The 25,374-nt window shown below is 44.0% G+C and overlaps 1 protein-coding gene across 1 annotated transcript in view; it reads right to left on the bottom strand.

The window, feature by feature from the left end:
• Positions 1–4,767: 4,767 nt before the first annotated feature.
• The window catches only part of LOC126234680 (cuticle protein 79-like), a 28,473-nt gene continuing 7,866 nt past the window's right edge, over positions 4,768–25,374 (bottom strand). Inside the window, exon 2 of the mRNA XM_049943420.1 lies at positions 4,768–5,476. Within this exon, the coding sequence (XP_049799377.1) occupies positions 4,934–5,476 (543 nt within the window). The 3' untranslated portion in view covers positions 4,768–4,933. The remainder of the gene's footprint in view (positions 5,477–25,374) is intronic.

The raw sequence follows: 25,374 nt of genomic DNA on the forward strand, positions 1-25,374 counted from the left end.
TTCAATATTGAGACATACACTATGTGATGAAAAGTATCCGGACACCTGGCTGAAAATGACTTACAAGTTCGTGGCGCCCTCCATCGGCAATGCTGGAATTCAATATGGTGTTGGCCCACCCTTAGCTTTGACGACACCTTCCACTCTCGCAGGCATACGTTCAACCAGGTTTCTTGGGGAATGGCAGCCCTTTCTTCACTGAGTGCTGCACTGAGAGACCTGGTACGAAGTCGGCACTCCTAAACATGCCAAAGGTGTTCTATACGATTCAGGTGATGACTCTGTGCAGGCCAGTCCATTACAGGGATGTTATTGTCGGGTAACCACTCTACCACAGGCCGTGCATTATGAACAGGTGCTCGATCCTGTTGAAAGATGCAATCGCCATCCCCGAATTGCTCTGCAAGAGTGAGAGGCAAGAAGGTGCTTAAAACATCAATGTAGGACTGTGCAAGCCCCCTCCATGAAAAACACGGCCGCACCATAACACCACCGCCTTCGAATTTTACTGTTGGCACTACACACGTTGGCAGATACGTTCACTGGCCACTCGCCATGCCCACACCCTGCCATCAGATCGCCTCATTGTCTACTGTGGTTCGTCACTCCACACAACGTTTTTCAACTGTTCAATCGTCCAATGTTTACGCTCCTTGCACCAAGCGAGGCGTCGTTTGGCATTTACCGGCGTGATGTGTGGCTTATGAGCAGCCGCTCGACCATGAAATCCAAGTTTTCTCACCTCCAGCTAACTGTCATAGTACTTTCAGTGGAACCTGATGCAGTTTGGAATACCTGTGTGATGGTCTGGATAGATATCTGCCTGTTACACATTACAACCCTCTTCAACTGTCGGCGGTCTCGGCCAGTCAACAGACGAGGTCGGCCTGTACGCTTTTGTGCTGTATCTGTCCCTTCACGTTTCCACTTCACTATCATTCTGTGAGTTCCGCGGTGCATTCCATTCTGCTCTCTCACGATGTCTAATGACTACTGAGGTCGCTGATATGAAGTACCTGGCAGTAGGTGGCAGCACAATCCACCTAATATGAAGAACGTATGTTTTGGGGTGTCCGGATTCTTTGGATCACATAGTGTATGTGGAACCAGTGGAGAGAAGAGGGCCGTATACAGCGCCGACACGGTACCGGACGAGAGAATGTGACCACAGCGCGAGATGGCAGACATCTTGAATGCTTTGCCGCAACGGACAGAAAAGCTTCGTCTACAGTGTTGGCGCGACGTTGGTGCACTACAATGGCTGTGGGCTCGTCTGTCTGTGGTTCAATGCAGTCTTCTGCGGACTGCATTGGTGACAGGCATGTCATTGTGTCGCTTCCGTTTACCAGAACCGACCAATGATGCAAACGCCGACATTGGCGTGCTGCGTGGCATAATGTAGTTCTTTCGGACGAGTCCCGCTTCAACTTGTCCTACAACCGTGACAGCATACTCTTTCGATGCCGTTGTGGTGAACGCAGTCGGGCAGACTGTATTCTTAAGCGGCATAGCGAACGAGCCCCAAATATGAGGGTTAGAGGCGCCATTGCCTATAACAAAGTTCTCGTCTCCTACGTCTTGATGGCAATCTGAACAGCTTCCGCTGCGTCTGGCAGGTTCTACAGCGCGACACACGACCCCTCCTGCAGGCCGTTCCACATGCCATATTTCAACAGGACAACGTCCAGCCGTCAGCCGTATGTGACGAGGAATGTGCAAGCCTTCTTCAAAGAACGACGGGTACCACTGCTTTCACTGGACTCGCATTCGGGAGGACGCTGGTTCAATCCCGCGTTTGGCTATCCTGATTTAGGTTTTCCGTGATTTCTCTAAATCGCTCCAGGCGTTTGCCGGGATAGTTCCTTTGAAAGGGCACGGCCGATCTCCTTCCCCGTCCTTCCCTAATCCGATAAGACCGATGACCTCCCTGTCTGGTCTCCTCCCGCCAACAACCCAACCTCCCCAACCCAACCACTGCTTCCCTGCCTGCCCGTTCGCCCCTCGTGTCGCCCGTCGAACATGTCTGGGATGTAGTCCGTCGGCAACTTGTTCGTTCAGACCCTCCCGCAATACCGAGGGAGGTGGCGCAGTGGGCAGCACACTGGACTCTCATTCAGGAGAACGACGGTTCAATTCAGCGTCTGGCCACCCTGATTTAGGTTTTCGGTGACTTCCCTAAATCGCTTTAGTCAAATGCCGGAATGATTCCTTTGATAGAGCCTGGCCGATTTGCTTCCCAATCCTTCCCTCATGTGATGGGACCAATGACCTCGCTGTTTGGTCCCCTCCCCCAGATCAACCAACCAACAAACCTTCCGCAGTCACACTTGATGCGTAGTGGACGCGCCTACAAACCACGTGGCAGAGCATTCCCCAGCAGCATATTCAGGCTCTCCTAGATTCCCTGCCACGACGTCTAGCGGCTCTGATATCACCACATGGTGGCGCCACTCAGCACTGAATTTCCACAGTCACAATGCATGAACAGGTCTGTAGTGCTAATCATTTATATAGTGCCATATCCCTAACCGGTGGAATAAATGCTATTGAGACCACATTTCTAGGTCTTGTTGTTTCGCTTTTCCGAACAATAGTGTATATGAGAAGGTAATGAATGATAGGCTGACCAGACGTCCCGGTTTTGCTGAGACAGTACCTGTCTTCATATAAATGTCTTGGTGTTCCGAGAAAATCATTCAGGACACATAATTGTCCCGGTTTTTAATCAAGAAACAAAGCGCTACCAATAACATTTTTCATTTAATTAAATATCTGTGAAAAGAAGTTTCCTTAAAGTATAACGTTATAGAAATACGAGGGTTGGAACTTAAATAGTGGCAGCTATTTATTCACAACCGATACAAAAGAGTTACATGTTTGCACCTGTTACGGTCCTTCAAAGTAGTCACCAGCGTTGTGTAGAACCCGTTGCCAGCGTTGTGGAAGGCGTAGTATACCGTTAGCAGAGCCTGTTCTGTTGATGGTGCGAATGGAGCGGTCTGCTGCCTGTCGAATCTCTGGAACAGGTCTGAAACGATTGCCATGAAGTGGTTCCTTCATCTTCGGAATCAAATCAAACTCACAAGGACTTAAGTCCAGGGAGTATGGTGGATGGTACAGTACTTCCCAGTCCCATCGACCGAACAGAGCAGCCAAAGCTTGCGCTGTATGCGCCCCCGCATTTTCGTGCAAAATGATGGGTGGGTTGCGCAGAAAGTGTCGCTGCTTCTTTCGCAAAGCTCCAAAAACGAGCAGTAATACTGTGCATTGATGGTCTGCCGGGGAGGAACGTAATGCATTAGGATAACACTATCACAGTCGTCATGAGAATCACCATAACTTTAGACCGCTCCATTCGCACCATCAACAGAACAGGATCTGCTAACGGTATACTACACCTTCCACATCGCTGGCAACGGGTTGTATACAACGCTGGTGACTACTTTGAAGGACAGTAACAGGTTCAAACATATAACTTTTGTATCGGCTGTGGGTAAACAATTGCCACTATTTAAGTTCCAAACCTCATATATATTTTCACAGCTTTTGGCTTAATTCGTCTTCTACCTGAAGAAAGAGCAAGAAAAAAGTTGAAAAGAGACGCAGGTATTAGGTTTAACTCGTCTTATGCCTAAAGAAAGAGTAAGAGATATGTTGAAAAGAAATGCAGATATTACCTACCTTCGCCTCTATCTTGCCGATCTTCCACTCTATGGCCCTCAAGACAAGTAAAAACGAAACCAAAGTAGATATAAAGGAGCATCAATTAACTTAAACCATTTCTCCTAACTGGACTGCAGCCATATGAAAGTTAATTTTGTGAACAAATTGCTCGGTGTGGCGTTTGAATATTGTTTGTCATAGATGCACAGTTGCCCTAACAGTTCGAAATCTTAAATTTTAGTACGAAATACACTATTTGCATTTGATTACTGATTATTAATATTACATAATTTTTAGGGTTCAAAAATTGTGTCTAAGTACCTAGTAAACGACTAAACATTGCAAAAAAATATATCCAGACTTTTGCAATGAAAAATCAGAAATCGCAACTTTTTCTTTCTCAAGAAAAGAATTTTGTTTACGTGTAATGTACCTACATTTTCCTTTCCAATTTACAAAATGAAGATATATTCTTGTTATGGGTTTTCTTCTGGTGCATCGTCATAGGCGTATTATCGATTTCAAAATATCACGGTAACTAAGCGTAAATGTAATAATAAATAATAATGTCGTGTGACTAGGGCCTCCCGTCGGGTAGACCGCTCGCCTGGTGCAAGTCTTTTGATTTGACGCCACTTTGGCGACTTGCGCGTCGATGGGGATGAAATGATGATGATTGGGACAACACAACACCCAGTCCCTGAGCGGAGAAAATCTCCGACGCAGCCGGGGATCGAACCCGGGCCCTTAGGATTGAGAGTCCGTCGCGCTGACCACTTTTTTTTTAAATCTTATTTTGTTCGGTTTTGTTCGTTGCATCTGCTCCGGGCGGACATCGTAAGAGATCCATCTAAGTTCGTTGTTGATCGATTGACTCAGTTTTTTTTAATTACAGAGGGCAGCTAACCCTCTGACCGAACACGCTGAGCTACCGTACCGGCTACCACTCAGCTACCGGTGGCGGACAGCGTAAGTGTAATGACGAAGTCGGGTATAAAGTACAAACACAAGTGTCTCAGTTTTTTCTCTCTGAAATCTGGTCAGCCAAGGTAATATGACTAGAATGAGTGTGAAAAATCAATGATACATCTTAATCTCTGCACGTAATTTTATTGCAATATTTTATTGGAAACAACAGTAATCTGCAACTTTTTGGTACATAGAGATCTCGATCTAACAAAAAGGAAACATACGAATGGAAATATGTGGTGGCGCAGTCCTACTGTGAAGATGGCTGTCAGACGAGTGGCTGCGACGGCACGGATGACACTTAGTGGTGGTAACCCCCGAAGCCACCGAAGCTGGAGTACCCGCCTCCGAATCCACCGTAGCCTCCGCCGAAGCCGGCGTCCTTGACGACGACGGGCACGGGCTGCTTGACGAGCACGGGGTGAGGCACGGGCACGGGGACGGGCCGGGGCACGCTCACGGGGTACGGCACCGGCTTCTCCACGGGCACGGGGTACGGCTGCGGCACGTGCACGGGGTACGGCCTGTCCACCGGCACCTTCACGGGCACGCTGACCGGGTACGGCACGTTCCTCTCCACCGGCACCGGGTACGGCTGCGGTACCGGCACCGGCACCTCCTTGGTGATGGTGACGGCCTTGACCTCCCCGTGGCCGCCCCCAAAGCCGTACCCGCCACCGTAGCCGTACCCGCCCCCGTAGCCGCCTCCGTTGCCGTACCCGCCTCCGTAGCCGCCGCCGAAGCCACCATAGCCGAGCCCCAACAGGCCTCGCTTCTCCGTCTTGCCGCGCGCTTTCTCTTCAGCGGCAGAAAGGCAGCACACCGCCAGCAAAACTGCGCACACCTGCAAACAACGGCAAACGCTCAACAAGCTAATGTGTAATCGAGCTTACAAGAACAAGGCCTCGAATTAGGGAGGGTTTCCGCCAGGAATACAGTTTCTCACTTCGCCTTGAAAGATGTGAATTTCTACTGTGTATGTGTGGAAGTACGATCAGTCACAAATACACTACTGGCCATTAAAACTGCTACACCAAGAAGAAATGCAGATGATAAACGGGTATTCATTGGACAAATATATTATACTAGAACTGACATGTGATAACATTTTCACACAAGTTGAGTGCTCAGATCCTGAGAAATCAGTACCCAGAACAACCACCTATGGCCGTAATGACGGCCTTCATACGCCTGGACATTGAGTCAAACAGAGCTTGGATGGCGTGTACAGGTACAGCTGTCCATGCAGCTTCAACACGATACCACAGTTCATCAAGAGTAGTGACTGGCGTATTGTGACGAGCCAGTTGCTCTGCCACCATTGAACAGACGTTTTCAATTGGTGAGAGGTCTGGAGAATGTGCTGGCCAGGGCAGCAGTCGAACATTTTCTGTATCCAGAAAGGCCCGTACAGGACCTGCAACATGCGGTCTTGCATTATCCTGTTGAAATATAGGGTTTCGCAGGGATCGAATGTAGGGTAGAGCCACAGGTCGTAACACATCTGAAATGTAACGTCCACTGTTCAAAGTGCCGTCAATGCGAACAAGAAGTGACTGAGACGTCTAACCAATGGCATCCCATACCACCACGCCGGGTTATACGCCAGTATGGCGATGAAGAATACACGCTTCGAATGTACGTTCACCGCGATGTCCCCAAACATGGATGCGACCATCATGATGCTGTAAACAGAACCTGGATTCATCCGAAAACATGACGTTTTGCCATTCGTGCACCCAGGATCGTCGTTGAATACATCATCGCAGGCGCTCCCGTCTGTGATGCAGCGTCAAGGGTAACCGCAGCCATGGTCTCCGAGCTGATAGTCCATGCTGCTGCAAACGTCGTCGAACTGTTTCTGCAGATAGTTCTTGTCTTGCAAACGTCCCCATCTGTTGACTAAGGGATTGAAATGTGGCTGCACGATCCGTTACAGCCATGCGGATATGATGCCTGTCATCTCGACTGCTAGTGATACGAGGCCGTTGACATCCAGCACGGCGTTCCGTAATACCCTCCTGAACTCACAGATTCCATATGCTGGTGACAGTCATTGGATCTTATCCAACGCTAGCAGCAACGTCGCGATTCGGTCAACTGCAATCGCGATAGGCTACAATCCGGCCATTATCAAAGTCGGAAACGTGATGGTACGCATTTCTCCTCCTTACACGAGGCATCACAACGTTCCACCAGGCAACGCCGATCGCTGCTGTTTGTGTATGAGAAATCGGTTCGAAACTTTCCTCATGTCAACACGTTATAGGTGTCGCCACAGGCGCCAACCTTGTGTGAATGCTCTGAAAAGCTAATCATTTGCATATCACAGTATCTACTTCCTGTCGGTTAAATTTCGCGTCTGTAGCACGTCATCTTCGTGGTGTTTAATGGCTAGTAGTGTATGAATTCGCTTGTGTCATAGAAGAAACATTGTACATTCTTGACTCGGGCATGGGTATAAACAAACTGATGACAGCAACGGAACAGTCGCTGGAGTGACAATCGGGCTCGCATGTGGCATTGTTAATTGAAGGCGGCGCGCTGCTCCCAGCTTAAAACTGTATAAAAGACTTCATCAGACCGCAAGTAATGAACTACAGAGACACTTAACAAGTGCTTGTATGTGTTACATACAGTACATTGTTATTATTGTACTTAGAAACTGTGGCTAATTGTCAAAGGAAGCAAGGAGGACTCTGTGTACTAATAATAGGAAAATTCTGTAACAGATTGGCACTCCCTAATTCCACACTATTTCAATAGCTAAGCTAGGTTAACTACAAAACTGTTATGAGAAGAGCGTTCTGCTGCCTCCCCATTTGACAGTTAATCGTTCTCTTGTTTTTCTTCCCCAGGAAATTTTTTCAGTTGCTGCCACCTGATGCCTAACGGCGAGTGTACAAGCAGTATCTTCCACCTTGTTGATGACCGTGAGATGCAACAACCCATTACACGCTTCGCTAACACGTCAGATGGCTGCTACAACCTTTTACAACAGACGTCATCCGCACTGTCAGCCAAGAAAGGTTAAAATGAAATACCTTTAAAAAAATCGTTCATCATAGCATGAACCGAGCAACAGGAAACGCCTATAAAAATTGATAGGAACCAACTCTATCTAACTCAGATTCTCCACTCAAAAAAACAAGCCAACGAAATAATAAAGAACTTAATCAACTTTCTGGATATTCTGTAACTGCTATACAGGGTGAGTCACCTAACATTACCGCTGGATATATTTCGTAAACCACATCAAATACTGACGAATCGATTCCACAGACCGAACGTGAGGAGAGGGGCTAGTGTAATTGGTTAATACAAACCATAAAAAAAATGCACGGAAGTATGTTTTTTAACACAAACCTACGTTTTTTTAAATGGAACCCCGTTAGGTTCGTTAGCACATCTGAACATATAAACAAATACGTAATCAGTGCCGTTTGTTGCATTGTAAAATGTTAGTTACATCCAAAGAGATATTGTAACCTAAAGTTGACGCTTGAGTACCGCTCCTCCGCTGTTCGATCGTGTTTATCTGAGAGCACAGCATTACGTAGGGATCCAAAGGGAACGGTGATGGACCTTAGGTAGAGAAGAGACTGGAACAGCACATTACGTCCACATGCTAACACCTTTTTATTGGTATTTTTCACTGACGCACATGTACATTACCATGAGGGGTGAGGTACACGTACACACGTGATTTCCGTTTTCAATTACGGAGTGGAATAGAGTGTGTCCCGACATGTCGGGCCAATAGATGTTCAATGTGGTGGCCATCATTTGCTGCACACAATTGCAATCTCTGGCGTAATTAATGTCGTACACGCCGCAGTACATCTGGTGTAATGTCGCCGCAGGCTGCCACAACACGTTGTTTCATATCCTCTGGGGTTGTAGGCACATCACGGTACACATTCTCCTTTAACGTATCCCACAGAAAGAAGTCCAGAGGTGTAAGATCAGGAGAACTGGCTGGCCAATTCATGCGTCCTCCACGTCCTATGAAACGCCCGTCGAACATCCTGTCAAGGGTCAGCCTAGTGTTAATTGCGGAATGTGCAGGTGCACCATCATGCTGATACCACATACGTCGACGCGTTTCCAGTGGGACATTTTCGAGCGACGTTGGCAGATCATTCTGTAGCAACGCGATGTATGTTGCAGCTGTTTGGGCCCCTGCAATGAAGTGAGGACCAATGAGGTGGTCGCCAATGATTCCGCACCATACATTTACAGTCCACGGTCGCTGTCGCTCTACCTGTCTGAGCCAGCGAGGATTGTCCACGGACCAGTAATGCATGTTCCGTAGATTCACTGCCCCGTGGTTTGTGAAACCCGCTTCATCGGTAAACAGGTAGAACTGCAACGCATTCTCTGTTAATGCCCATTGACACAATTGCACTCGATGATTAAAATCATCACCATGTAATTGCTGATGTAGCGACACATGAAACGGGTGAAAGCGGTGACGATGCAGTATGCGCATGACACTACTTTGACTCAGTCCACCGGCTCTCGCAATGTCCCGTATACTCGTGTGTGGGTTCATGGCAACAGCAGCTAACACACCAACTGCACCCGCTTCTCCTGTGACGGGCCTGTTACGGACCCGTTTGCGTGCTACGACCATACCTGTTGCATACAGTTGGCGGTAGATGTTTTGCAATGTACGGTACGTTGGATGCTCTCTGTCCGGGTACCGTTCTGCATACACCCTGCAGGCTTCAGCTGCATTTCGTCGACACTCGCCATAGATGAGTATCATCTCCGCCTTTTCAGAGTTCGAATACACCATGGTCACAGTTCCTACAACACTACACTATCACGGACGTCTGGTAACACGGTGTACTACAGTTGGTCTGCGTGCGGAGACAAATGCAGAATAACAATAGCAGCAAACGCTACATGCGGACACCGACAGCTAGACCGAACCACAACAGTGCACTACAGCCACACTTGTAAACACAGTCGTCATCGTAAACATGTCCCTGCAGATGCTGCTCGCCGACCGTGGCCCGTGTTTGTTACAACACGCAACTGAACGTCGGAGGTTTCAAGCGTCAACTTTAGGTCACAATATCTCCGGATGTAATTAACATTTTACAATGCAACAAACGGCACTGATTGCGTATTTGTTTATATGTTCAGATGTGCTAACAAAACTAACGTGGTTCCATTTAAAAAAACGTAGGTTTGTTTTCAAAAACATACTTCCGTGCATTTTTGTATGGTTTGTATTAAACAATTACACTAGCCCCTCTCCTCACGTTCGGTCTGTGGAATCGGTTCGTCAGTATTTGATGTGGTTTACGAAATATATCCAGCGGTAACGTTAGGTGACTCACCCTGTATATGATATGCAAAACATTTTCAGAAATCTGTACCTTAGGCCAAAGATCTTTCAGTAAACACAGCCAACCGATTTTCTACAGAAATCTGTGTGTATAACTGTTTGGAATTTAGTAAAGAAAAAACTTCTTCGATGTAACTCAGTAACTGTATCGTAAGATTCAAGCCCTCTTGCACGGTTTTACCCAGGTTTCCCGTGAAACTCGGCTAATTGGTGAGGCGTAATTAGTAATCTACGCATTATAATTACCTACATCTACAGCAACATATTTACAACATAGCTAGGTGACGAATCCGGCGTTGCTCGGGTCTTCATTTTGCTAATTTTCTAACAGAAGCGAAAACAAAAAACCGAACTTTGTTTATAGCATAATATCGAAAAATTTCATTTACATGTATCCGTGAAAACACCTTTGAAACTATGAGGCAGTCAAACAAAGAAACGTGCATAATGTAAAAATCTATAAGCCCAGTACTCAAACTAAGAAACATACGATGGTAATCGCAAAAGTAAGGTCTCCATTTTTTTATAAGTACATAGACCTGTTTATTTCTACAAGGTTTTACACCAGTTTACAGCTTGAACATTTACCTATTTTTCGACATAATCACCATTTCTGACGATGCATTTTTGTAGACTCTGTGGCAGTTTTTGTATGCCCGTGTCATACCAGCTCGCCGCCATGCCTCTTCTTTCACTTCGTCGTCGGAGCTGAATCGCTGAGACCACAATTAACGCGGACAGCTACTGTGCGACTCTGAAAAAACTCAAACGGTCAATTCAGAACTGTAGAAGAGGAATGTTGAGCAACGGCGTACACATTCTCCATGACAATGCTCGCCCATACATCTCTCGGCAAACCGTTGCTCTCCTGCAACAGTTTCAGTGGAACATAATCACCCACCCACCCTATAGTCCTGACTTGGCGCCCAGTGACTATCACCTATCCCTAGGTTAAAAGAACATTTGGCCGGAAAGTGATTCAGCTCCGACGATGAGGTGAAAGAAGAGGTTCATAACTTTCTGAACAGCATGGCGGCGAGCTGGTATGACATGGGCATACAAAAACTGCCACAGCGTCTACAAAAATGCATCGTCAGAAATGGTGATTATGTCGAAACATAGGTAAATGTTCAAGCCGTAAACTGATGTAAATCATTGTAGAAATATACAGGTTTATGTACTTGTAAAAAATTGGGAGACCTTACTTTTGGGATTAACCTCGTAGTTTCTGTACGTTACGCGCAGCTGTTTCGCGTGTGTACAACGCGATTTTGTAAACGCCTCTGTTACAACAGCGCTTCATAGCTCTATAGACGGCTACAGTTTTACCGTACAACCGTTTGCGCTTCGCAGTTTACAGCTGTAAAAGCGCTCCCAGGTGTCACGGATTTTCTTGCGTTGACTCGACTATGAGAGAGTCATACCAGTAAAGAAAAGATGTATAAAATTTCGCACATGACACGGCATTTTTCACGCATCTCAGTGTTTGTGACGTGGTAGGCAATGAAAACCTCCTAACTCCACCAGTCTGTGAAAACCCGTAATTCCGGTAACCATTAACTCCACAGTCAAAGGGAGATATGAAAGTGCATGGATTTCTCTAATCTGTCGAACTAGGTTTCAACTAAACAGTTACACATGTAGCAAACTTTCTGTATTACTTTATATTATTCTTTAAGAGACCGTTTTTGCATCATCTGCAAAATTTAACAAAATAGAATTATGAGGTTTTCATTGCCTATCATCGAATTATAATTCTGTAGCTGCGTTTAGCCGCATATTTGAATAGTGTCAGAGAAATTTATTTCGAATACAGTTAGTAGTACAGAAGTAATACATTTAAACTTCATGAATGACGCTGTAGTTCTTATGCATCCCATTGTTTATGACATCATATCCTCTGAAACTATGACAGATAGGTGGTTGTTACGCCCCACAGTGATAGTGTATTTGGTTCAAATCTGTCGAGTGGTTTAGGAGGAGCTGTGGAACGAAGACACGCACATATACATCTAAAAAAAATGGTCTAAATGGCTCTGAGCACTATGGGACTTAACAGCTGAGGTCATCAGTCCCCTAGAACTTAGAACTACTTAAACCTAACTAACCTAAGGACATCACACACATCCATGCCCGTGGCAGGAGTCGAACCTGCGACCGTAGCGGTCGCGCGGTTCCAGACTGTAGCGCCTAGAACCGCTCGGCCACACCGGCCGGCCACATATACATCCATTTTTACAATATGTATGGATTATAAATTCCATGAAACATTTACAAACATCCGTAAGGCTAAATGGCCAAACATAACATAGCAAATAATGCAATACGTGAAAGACGAGCTCTCAGAATCTTTTTTATTTCTTTATTTATTTTTACCTGGTACCGGCCACTAGCAACTGTAGTTGCTGAAAATCTACATTTACATTTATACTCTGCGAACCACTGTGAAGTGCATGGTAGAGATTACGCCCCACTGTACCAGTTATTAGGGCTACTTCCCGTACCACTCACATACAGAATGATGGTTTGAATCCTTCTGTGCATGCCGTAATCAGTGTAACCTTGTCCTCACGATCCCTATGAGAGCGATACATAGGGGGTTGTAGTATATTTCTAAAATAATCATTTAAATCCGGTTCTTGAAACTCTGTAAGTAGGCTTCCTCGGGATAGTTTTCGTCTATCTTCAAGAGTCTGCCAACTCAGTTCTTTCAACATCTCTGTCACACTCTCCCTCAGGTCAGACAGAACTGTGATCATTCGTGCTGCCGTTCTTTGTATACGTTCAATATCCCCTGTGTGTCCTATACGATATGGGTCCCACACACTTGAACAATATTCTAGAATAGATCGCACGAGTGATTTGTAAACAATTTACGTTGTAGATTAATTGCACCGCCCCAGTATTCTTCCAATGAACCGAACAAGGTCTGTTGCCTGTTTTGCCCACAACTCAGCCTGTGTGATCATCCCATTTCATGTCCCTATTAATGTTACACCCAGGTATTTGGATAACTTTACCGATTCCAGCTGTCACTCACTGACATTATATTCATACGACACTGTGTTTATCGTTTTGTGAAGTGCCCAATTTTATATTTTTGAACTTTTAAAGCAAGTTGCCAAATCTTATCAGGGTCTGATTGGATGTCTGTGCAGCTTCGTTCATTCTAGTTAACTGCATCACCTACTAAAATTCTGATGTTACTATTAATATTGTCTGCAAGTTCAATAACATACAACAAGAACAGCAAGGGACCCAGTACAACTCCTGCGAACATCCGAGTTACTTCTACCTCTGTCGATAACTCTGCATCCAACGTAACATGTTTTGTCCTCCCTAGAAATAAATCTTTAATCCAGTCACAAGTTTCGCCTGATACGCCATACGATCGTACTTTTGGTAATATGCGTAAGTGTGGTACTCAGTCAAATTCTTTTCGGAAACAGAGAAATTTTGCATCTATCCGACTGCCATGATCGATGGCTTTCAGGATGTCTTGCGAGAAAAGTGCGAGCTGGGTTTCACGTGAACTATGTTTCCGCAATCCATGTTGGTTGGCGTGGAGAAGGTCGTTCTGTTCGAGATACCTTTTTATGTATACGCTCAGAATATGTTCTAAGATTCTGTAACAAATGGATGTCAAGGATACTGGACGGTAGTTTTGTGGATCACTTCTGGTGCCCGTCTTATAGATAGGTGTAACCTGCGCTTCCTTCCAGCAACTCGGTACGATTGTTTGGTCGGGGGATCTACGATAATAGAGGAGCTAACTCAACCGCAGATTGGGTATAGAATGTTACAGGGATTCCGTCAGCTCTTAGGGCTTCGTTTCAGTTTTAACGATTTCAACTTTTTTGTCAACGTCACTAACACTCATACCTTATCAGTGATGAAAGTTTCTTTAAATTGGGGACGTACTCCTGGGTTTTCTTTGTAAAAGAACATTTGAAAACAGGGTTAACCATTCCTGGTTTTTCTTTGTTACTCTCAATTTCAGTTCTGTTTTGTCCATAAGTAACTGGACACTAACTTTGATGCTACAGACAGCCTCTACAAACGGCAATATTTTGCAATGGTAGTTATTCAAGGTTTCCCGCGTTTCTCTCTCAACAGCCAAACGCCTTTCATTCGGCATCTCTCTATCTACAAATCTATGCTTTGTTTTACAGCTATTTTGCTGTAGTCTCTGTTTCTTTAGAAGTTTCTTTGCAGTGATTGTATACCACGGAGGATCTCTCCCATCATGAACGCTTCTGCTGGATGCATATCTATCCATTGCATGGTCAACTAATCCTTTGAGGTTGAGTCATTGTTCGTTTACATGGTCCTGTCCTGAACTAAAAGTATCAGCTTCCCCACTGGCAATGACATTAGGGCTTCTTTGTCTATGGCGGCGAACCAGGCAGGAAAAGCATTTGGTGTGCTGGAATTTGATTTTTGTCAAAGGCAGTGAGTGTGCAATGATCTTTCCAGACAATTTTCACAAGGTCACCAGTTTACAACAGCATGAAATGAAATGATCGTATTGTACTGAGGGCCTGGAGACCCCACCTCGGGTAGTTCGGCAACGAGTTGCATGTCTTTTCAGGTGACGCCGCATTGGGCGACTTGCGTGTCGATGATGATGAGGACAACACAACACCCAGTCCCCGAGTGGAGATTCACATGGTTCAAATGGCTCTGACCACTATGGGACTTAACATCCGAGGTCATCAGTCCCCTAGAACTTAGAACTACTTAAACCTAACTAACCTGAGGACATCACACACACCCATGCCCGAGGCAGGATTCGAACCTGCGACCGTAGCGGTCGCGCGGCTCCAGACTGAAGCGCCTAGAACCGCTCGGCCACAACGGCCGGCTCCGAGTAGAAAAAAACTGCGATCCATTTGGAAATCGAATCAGGGCCCGCTGCATGGCAATCAGACGTACTTAAAACTCAACTGAGGAGGCGAACTACAAGAGCGTAACGAGGTGTAGGAAGAAATCTGAGCCGGCCGCGGTGGTCTAGCGGTTCTAGGCGCACAGTCCGGAACCGCGCGACCTCTCCGGTCGCAGATTCGAATCCTGCCTCGGGCATGGATGTGTGTGATGTCCTTAGGTTAGTTAGGTTTAAATAGTTCTAAGTTCTAGGGGACTGATGACCACAGATGTTAAGTCCCATAGTGGTCAGAGCCATTTGAACCAATTTTTTTGAAGAAATCTGAGGACGACGTTCGGGCATACTGGGAGCGTCAGAACAGACAGTGAACCGTGTAAGGGACGTGATGTTGCGAACTCCCATAAAGTCTACCTCTCGAGAGCTTGTGCAGAACTGAACATTACTCAGGAAACATCGTGGAAAAGCGTTCGTAAGCGATTAAGAATGAAGCCGTACAAATTGCATTTCCCGCAAGCCACCAACCAGGACGCGAAACTGCGCCATCTACAGATCTGCATTCATAGGCAGAACCATACTGAAAATGACGACTTCGCTGCAATTCAATCTTCAATAACAAAGCTACTTTTCGTCTTTCGGGAAAGATTATCTGACACAACATAGGCATATGGGGGTAGAGAATTTACATGTAACGATCGAACAAGTCCGGGACTCTGACAAAGTAAAAGTGTTCTGTGTCGTATCTGATAACGTTGTCGTCGTGTCGAGCACTGTTGCAACTAAATGGAAAACCGACATAATATTCTGTTTTCGACTGCTTATCGCCAAGACAAATTTATCCAGAATTGTTGAAAGTTTGGAAAGAGACTGCTTCATTTAGTACATTTAAGAAATAGGCACTGAATTCAAATGTGGTAACACTTCTCATGAGGATGAATAACGTAAAGGACATTCCAACATTCCACTCACAGATGAAGACATCGAGAGAGTGCAAAATGTGGTTTTAAACGATCGGTTATTAACGGTGTATGTAACAGCCAATTTAATAAAAATATCATAAGGAAGCACTCGGTACATTTTGTATGAATATTTGACTACGAGGAAGCCTTATGTAGGGCGAATGTCGCAGTTATTGAATGCTGCCCGAATTCAAAGGCTAAAACGAAGCCACTAATATTGCTTGGACCTGTTTTTGTTTTTTGTTTTTTTTTTTCAATCTAGCTGATTTTGTACATCATTCTGTTACTGTAGCTGAAACAGCAATGAAGGAAACTGGATTAAATCCAATATCCCTGCACTAAAAACGGCGCATTCACCTGCCGGACAGATTATGAGCAAGCTTTGTGAAGTTGCAAAAGGACCCCGTCGTATTGATTACCCTCAAAAACGTAAAAGTGTACAATTAAATCTTAGACTGCTAATTGTCATATAGAAAAGCACAGCCGCTGTAAGAGGAATGAGTTCAGATTCATTTTAAAATAGCTGCGTCTCTTTTCTGCTGTACGGGACTCATTCCACATCCCTTCACACGGGACTTTCGCTTATTATTCTGATGGATTTTGCACATTTAATTCAAATACCGATTTGATCTTCGGAATAATTTAATTTATACATATTTTAGAATATTCCTGTGGATATTTGTTGAGCTAAGACATGTATTCGATGACGTGAGTTCTTAATTACAGTATCCTCTGGAGAAATTCTTATTGTTTCACAACTAGCCTTTAAGTGACACGGAGTTTTTTGAGTTAAACTGCGCCGTTCTCCTCAGTCATCGTGTGCTTCATTTCTTATTTGCAGGTAACGGGCAGGGTTTTTTCACGTAGTTTCTGCCGAGAAAATCCTTGGAAGATTCTGATCCCCAAGCTAGTAAAGTTTACTGCATTCTGTTTTCTTTGAACTACTGTAAATGAATCGTTGCTTCTTTTCTAAACAAATTCTGTGGCCAGTAGTGCCTCCAAATCTTATCTTGTCTACACAGAGGCTCTCGTTGTAGCAATCTCGCGATTGTGTAAATAAATCAGCAAGGGAACGCTACCAGATTATCCCACGAAGAAGCCCGTCACAGTCTGTGAGCACATCCTCAGTACTGCTATAAAAACTTCAGATCCAACCGACAGCGGAAATAGGAAAAAACAGACTCAGACAACCAAAACGAACTAGCAACTGTAACCACGATCACTCTAAATTCCCCAATCGAATACCCTAAACCAGTACATATTATCAAAGAATGCATGGAACCTGAAAACCAAGACAATAATCAAATGCAGCCCAACAATACTGCATGGCATCTGCATCATTTACTATTGAACTCAGATGATGAAACGGAAGTAGAACAGAACTAACTAATAGGACTAAAAGAACGTAGAATGAAACATGAACCTGACTGCGGTTTAAGGGAGGTTTCCCTCAATACATAGGCTAATGCCAGGGTCGATAAAAGCCCTTGCCGCATAGAGATAATTTAACAATATAAATAGAGTACAAGGTAGAAATAAGAAGAGGACCTTTATCTTAGACGCAAGTAAATGGAATCCAGACAGCAATACATAAAGCAGAGTAAGGCACTAAAGGGCGCTATCTCTTCATGCGAAAAGAAACTTCACATGTCGAGAAATCGTCATCTTTACTCGGTATTCGAATAAACCAGTACATATTCACATTCATTAGGCTTCATGTTTTATTCACCTGAGAATATTTTCTCCAGAATTAAATGAACAATAGTTCCATTTCTCTGGCTTTGACCAAAGTTTTCGGCAAGTTTCTCTTGGTTGTAAAGCAAATGCCATAGCTGCTAATTTCATCACAAATGTTTCTAATTGGGACTCCCTTTGCCACACTGTCGGCTAGGTTGGTATATAACTCAGAAGTCCCTGATCCTCAAATAGGTCATTACTCGAACCCTGAGGCGTAAGGAGCGTAAGTCCTCAAATATACTTTCCGATATAAAAAGACCGCATGGATGATGAAGCACATCCATGCACCTACCAACGTGTATCGTACATGGTTGGCGTGAACGAGGTGGCGCACTGGTACGGTACTGAACTCATATTACGGAGAACGACCAGTCAAATATCCGACCACCCGTCCAGTCTTGTTTTTTGTCGTCGTTTCTGCAAACAGGTTAACCCACACACCGGGGCGCCCGATTGCGAGATTGTGCTAGGTCTCCAATGACCTGCTTCTCGACAGGATCTTGAACACCAAGCTTGCTTCCGTTTTTCTTCAAGCTGTAAATATGGGCGGTAAACATACAGGGCGATTCACGAATATATGAAAATATTTTAATATGTTATTCTACAAGTAAAACTAAAGAAAAAAGTTCATGTAAACAAAGGTTCGCAAATGTTTAGTTACACGGCTAATAAAAGATTTTGCCTGAAATTTAGCAACTTCGCTAATATTAAGCCATCACAAAACTGTACGAGGTTAAAGTAAAGCACGATTTCCATTTATTTTGTTGTTATTGATCTGGTGAATCTAATAAAACATGTCCCAGACGTATATCTGCAGTAGTTTTCCAGAACACACAGAGACCAAAGCAGTAATTTCATAAAATTTTTAATTTATTAATTACTTGGACTAATTTGTTGTTGTTGTTTTTTTTAAGTTCCAGACCACTGCACAAAGTTTTCAACAGAAGTTGTAGAGAATTTAATGTGAGAAAAATGATGGTAATAACTTTAATTAAAACTGTATGAATGTGTCAGATAATCTGCTTCTATTAATACAACAGCACACGTGAATTCATGTTAAACCGGAGAAAACAAAGCTCAGTGTTAAGAAAGTTGTACAGTGTACATACAATTTCACAGAACATTCATAATAAATGTTCAACAATGTCTCCATCGACTTCGATGCATTTAGCTGCACGTGTATGAACAGATTTTCTTGCTCATTTCAGTTTCACAGGGTTGTTCGTAATTTCGTCTATTGCATTAATAATGCGAGAAATTAATGCCTCACGTGCATTGACATTGTCCTCATGAACTATGTCTTTCATCTATCCCATACACAAAAATTTGTTGGTGTAAAATCGGGCGATGTGGGTGGCCACAGACGTGTAGCACCACGACCAAACGATTTCTGCGGAACGTGTTCATTTAAATGTGTAGTAACGGCGTTGGTGAAATGTGGAGGCGCGACGTCATGTGCAAGTGAAATATCTTCGACCAAGCGGGGCATTTCTTCTTGAAAGAATTGCAGGTATGCCTCTCCAGTTAGACGTCCTGGGAAAATGAATGGTCCAATAAAGTGTGTGTTGATTATACCACACCACACATTTACGCTAAATAATGCACATATAAAACACTTAAGGAACCCCACTACTGAGAACAAACAATACTATAAGGAGAAAAGAAATAACAGCTGGAAAAGTATTTCTTCCGTTCATCCATAATATCACGGATCGCATTGGAAAAGTACTAGCCAAGTTTCACGTAGAGACCATTTTCAGACCTACTAAGAAAATTAGTGAATGCCTAAGATCAACAAAAGATGCTCGTCACCCCCTAGCCACCCCAGGGGTATATAAAATTCCGTGCAGTTGTGGCAGGGTTTACATAGGAACTACAAAAAGAAGCATCAATACACGGTTGACGGAGCACTAAAGAAACTGTCGCTTGGGACATATCGACAAATCGGCAGTAGCGGAACATGTTTTTAAGGATGGAGATCACGAAATAAAATTTGGTGAAACCAGCGTGCTAGCGAGGACGTCGCATTATTATACACGTATGTGTAGAGAGGCAATTGAAATCCACAAACATCAATACAATTTTAATCGTAAAGAAGAAGGATTAAAATTGGATAAGATATGGCGGTCGACGTTGCATCAATCACGTGACAATCGATTGTCTGCAATCGAGAGAACAGACGATAGCCAGAGATAGCTGCACATCGACGCCACGTGACGTGCGGTGGCGCCCTCTACGATATCCATATAAGCGGCGGCTCCAGCTCCTAGCAGCCAGTCGTTGACTCACCTCCGAAGATGTTCTCCGTAGTTGAGAACGAAACGTTAGGTAGAAGAAGTTTTACAGATCGACCACGGCAACTTAGCCCGGAAGTGTTTATTGATGAAGACGCCGGCCGTGAAAGCCTACATGGAATGAATCAGAACCAAATTAGTGATAGATCAGAAGATTTTAGAGCAAGTAAAACATTTCAGTTACTTCGGGTGTGAAATGACATATGGCTACAGCAGAGATATTGAAATTAAGCTTAGTAAATTCAGTCGGGTATGTGGAACAATCAGCAGGAACCCAAAAAACAAAACCAGGAAAGACGCTCAAATTAAATTTTACAAAACTGTTGGAGTTCTCACATTGCTCTGTGGAAGTGAGACATGGGTGATTATCATGAAGCAAGAAAGCCGGATTCAGGCACAAGAAATGTAATTCCTTAGAGGTGTTTAAGGTTGCACAAGAGAAGGCATGCTACGAAATCAAGATATTAGAGAAGAAATGCAAATTTTTAGCCTCAATGATAAAATTCGAGATTTCAGAAGAAAATGGAATGAACATCTACAAAGAATGGAGAGTGAGAGACTTCCCTTAAAGGTAAGAAATTATAAGTGCCACGGGAGAAGAGACATAGGAAGACAGCGACAGAGATGGGATGGGTACCGTAACAGGCAATTCCTGCCTAATACCCGAAGAGAAGATGAAAGTAAAGAAACTATCTCCCGTATCATTCGAAATACTCTGCTAATGGTTCGTGCATTTGGAAGCCTCCGAGTTGGATAACGTACGCGATATTCGTTAATTGCACCCGTAGCTTTACCATCACATTTGTCATAAATAAACATCATATTGATGTATTCGTCTGTCATAAATTTGAAAGGCATCCCTATTTCATAAATAATCAACAAACTACAGTAATTACTATGTGGTTTCACTTAAATACACTGTTGTTATTATGTTCTTTCACTGAACAATACAGAAAACTAACGCGTTTCAATGTTAGGAAACGACCGAAACAACTCACTGACGGTTTCCGACAATGACATAGCGTTTCTACATTCTTAATGGAAAGTAAACAAATTTACTTGCATAATAATCTTTGCTTCTCTGCATGTTCTGGAAAACTACTGCAGATACATGTCTGGGACATGTTTATTAGATTCACCAGACCAACAACAACAAAATAAATGGAAATCGTGCTTTACTTTAACCTCGTACTGTTTTGCGATGGCTTCACATTAGCGAAGTTGCTAAATTTCAGGCAAAATCTTTTATTAGGCGTAACTCCGTAACTAAACATTTGCAGACCTTTGTTCATATGAACTTTTTTCTTTAGTTTTACTTGTAGAATAACATATTAAGATATTTTCATATCTTCGTGAATCATCCTGTATATTCGGTAATGTTGATATCGAATACGTCGTAAGAGTCATGTGTGAATAACGGAGCGATTCCAAGACTAGCGTAGCAATATGGCTTTGCAATCCACAACCAGTTGGCCTGTAGGAAAAACAGATACATGTGAAGATTCATCCCACGACTCTTAAGGAAACGTAATTCATCCACGAAAGAATAGCATACAAAAGATTTACAAGACTGATTCTTGAGTATTGCTCTTTACGTCTGGGACCCTTACCAGATTGGCTTAATAGAAGTAAAGAAGTTCAACGAAAAGTGGAACGTTTCTACACGGCATCGTTTAGTAAGCAAGAAAGCTTAATGCAGACGCTCAATAAACTCCAGCAGCAGGCGCTGCACGAGAGGTGTTGAGTTTCACGGTGAGGTTTGCTGTTGAATTTCCGCGAGAGTGCTTTTCAAGAAGAGTCGGGCGACATATTAGTTCCTGGATAATATGTCTCGCGAAATGACCGCCACGATAAAATCAGAAAAAATAGAGCTCATGCAGAAGTTTATCGACAGTCGTTATTCTCACGCATTATTCGCAAGTGGAACAGGGAAAGAGAGAAATGATATTGCTACCAGAATTACCCTACGCCTCGCACAAGGTGGCGTGCAGTGTATACACGGATGTAGATATAGAACTGACTGAATAAAACTGTTGGAACGCGAATCTTCACGATCGGCGAAGGTAACGGTAACGACACAATCAAGTGTGTCAGTCAGAGAAATTTAAATTTTTCAGTGCAGAAGAGTTCAAAGGAACTGAATGAGTTGACGTAGTAGGAAAACAACTGACATTATTCGAGAGAGTCGTAATTTGACCACCTCATTCCATTTGTGTGTCTTCAAATACGTTTCTTAGTGCAACGCCACAATGAAATATCGTGTGGATAACGACTATTTTAGTTTCGGACTGCTAGATCACTTGATAATTAAGTTCAGGGCTGAGTCATCATTTCGTCTTAGAATTTTTATTCTGGCACTTGACCTAGCTTCCATCTCAGGCAACGCATTACATTTGTGAAACAGGAAGTGACTGGATGGCGCAGTTCTTATCGCTAAGTAAACTCTTAAAATGGTTATATTAAAATATAAACAAAATAATGTTTTAGTCTTCTGATTAGCTTGATGTGGTCCGCCACAAATTCCTCTCCTGTGGCAATTTCTTCATCTCAGAGTAGTACTTGCAACCCACGTGCTCAGTTATTAGCTGGATGTGTTGCAGTCTCTGTTTTCCTCTACAGTTTTTACCCTCTATAAATCCCTCTGCTCTATGGGAGTTATTACGTGATGTCTCAATAGATGTCCTACCATCTTGTCCCTTCTTCTTGTCAATGATTTCCATATATTTCTTTCCTCGCCAATGCTCTGGAGAACCACCACATTCTTTACCTTATCAGTCCACCTCATTTTCAACATTTTTCTGTAGCACCACGTCTCAAATGTTTCGACTCTTCTTTACCGGTTTCCTACAGTCCATGTTTCGCTGGTATACGACGCTGTGCCCCAAACGTACATTCTCAGAAATTTCTTCCTCAAATTAAGGCCCATGTTTGATACTAGTAGACTTCTCTTGGCAAGGAATGCCATTTTTGCCAGTGCTAATCTGCTTTTTATATCCTCCTTACTCCGTCCGTCAGGGGTTATTTGCTGCCTAGGTAGCAGAATTCCTTAAGTTCGTCTACAACGGGCGTTCAAAAAGAAACGAGCCAGTGTCTGGAATGCCCAAACCGGTGACAGGAGGGTGATATCGTGGCATGTGTAACGAGGTGTGGTTCCGACGACAGCGTGGAAGTTCACAGCCCGTCGCTAGAGGGCAACATGCACTCACGTGACAATACAGAGCTAGCAGCAGCATGCACCAATCGTCCAACGCTGCCAGTCGCATTGCAAACAGTGACGTGGAGGTGTCAAAAGAAGAGCAAAGAGGTGTTGTTCGTTTTCTGAAAGCAGAAGGAGTAGGAGGAACGGACATTCATCGACGAATGTCATAAGCGTTCAGCGAGCATGCATGTCTCTTGCAAGAGTCAAGGCGCGGCACAAGCGCTTCAGGGAAGGACGGGTGTCGTAAGCCGACGATGCAGGTCTGGAGCACCACACTGCATTACCGATGACATCGCCCAGTTGGTTGATGCACTTATTACCCAGGACCGCCGAGTGATAGTGAAAGCCAGAGCCACCATGGTCGGATTGAGCGTCGGAAGTATTCACACCATCATGAAGGAATGACTGCACATGAGCAACGTGTGTGCCCAGTGGGTGCCCCACAGTCTTCAGCCACACCAGGATGCATGTCGAATGGCCCACTGTCTTGCTCATCTGCAGCGCTATGCTCGGGAAGGGAATGCGTTCCTGGCACGAATGGTGGCTAGAGATGAGTCATGGTGTCATCACTTCGAACCAGAATCAAAACGACAAAGTCTCCAGTGGAAGCATCCAGGGTCACCGTCACCAAAGCCAAGGCCATCCACACAAGCACAGGAAAGGTTATGCTGGCGTTCTTCTTTGACCAGGATGGCCCCCTTCTGATTCACTTCCTGCAGCACAGGACAACACTGACTGACCAGCGTTACTCGGAAATCTTGACCAACCTTCGCCAAGCTATCAAATCAAAACGACCAGGCAATCTCACCTCTGGGGTCATTCTGCTCCACGACAATGCAAAACCTCATACGGGCAACACAGTCGCCGCACTCCTGCAGAAATTCAAGTGGGAGGTTCTCAGCCACCCTCCATACTGTCCTGACCTCTCTCCCTATGATTACGCTATTTTTGGTCCCCTTAAAAAGGCTCTGAGGGGCAAACGATTCACCTCAGAGTACAACGTCCAGCTGTACGTGCAGAACTGGTTAACATCGCAGCCCCGGGAATTTTATGAGACAACCATTCACCGCCTTGTGTCACAGTGGGACAAGTGTCTCAACAGCCAGGATCAATACTTCTAACATACAGGAACTGATTTCTGTAATTATGTCTCCGGCTCGTTTCTTTTTGAACTCTTCTTATAATTCGTGTTCACCAGTCCTGAAGTTAAGGATCGCTGTTCTCATTTCTGCTACTTCTCATTGCTTTCGTCTTTCTTCGATTTACTCTCAGTCCATATTCTGTACCCAATATTCTGTTCATTCCATTCAGTAAATCCCGTAATTATTTTTCACTTTCACTGATGATAGCAATGTCATCAGCGAATCTTATTGATATCCTTTCACCTTGAAATTTAACTCCACTCTTGAACCTTCCTTTTGTTTCCGTAATTGCTTCTTCGATGTATAAATCGAACAATAGAGGCGAAAGACTGCATCCCTGTCTTACAGCCTTTTTAATCCGAGCACTTGTTTCTCGGTGTTCCACTCTTACTGTTCTGTCTTGGTTCTTATACATATTGTATATTACCCGTCTTTCCCAACAGATTACCCAATTTTTCTCAGAATTTCGAACATCTTGTACCACTTGACAGCGTTTTCCAGGTCGATAAATTCTATGAAAGTATCTTGATTTTTCTATAGTCTTGCTTCCATTATCAACTGCAACGTCAGAATTCCCTCTCTGGTGTTTAACTTGCCTAACGCCACATTGATCGTCATGTAATACATCCTCAATTTTCTTTTCCTTTCTTTTGTGTATTATTCTTGTCAGCAACTTGGATGCATTAGATGTTAAACTGATTATGCGATAATTCTCGCACTTGTCGGTTCTGCATTCTTCGAAATTGTGTGGCTGACCTTTTTCCTAGAGTAAGATGGTATATCGCCAAACTCATCCATTCCACATACCAACGTGAATAGTCGTTTGTTGCCACTTCCCCCACTGATTTTAGGACTTCTAATGGAATGTTATCTCTCGCTTTTGCTTTATTCGGTTTCAAGTCTTCCAAAGCCTTTTTAAATTCTGATTCTGATACATGGTCCCCTATCTCTTCCCTGTCGACTCATGTTTCTTCTTCTGTCACGTCATCGAACAAGTCTTCCCCCTCATAGAAACCTTAATTGAACTCTTCCCACCTATCTGCTGTCTCCTCTTCATTTTACAGTAAAATTTCCATTGCACTCTTAATGTTACAATCTTTGCTCTTACTTTCACCAGAGGTTGTTTTGACTGTTGTGTGTGCTAAGTCAGTCATCCCGACAATCATTCCT

This window comes from Schistocerca nitens, chromosome 2, assembly GCF_023898315.1.
Source record: "Schistocerca nitens isolate TAMUIC-IGC-003100 chromosome 2, iqSchNite1.1, whole genome shotgun sequence".
NCBI classification, from domain to species: Eukaryota; Metazoa; Arthropoda; class Insecta; order Orthoptera; family Acrididae; genus Schistocerca; species Schistocerca nitens.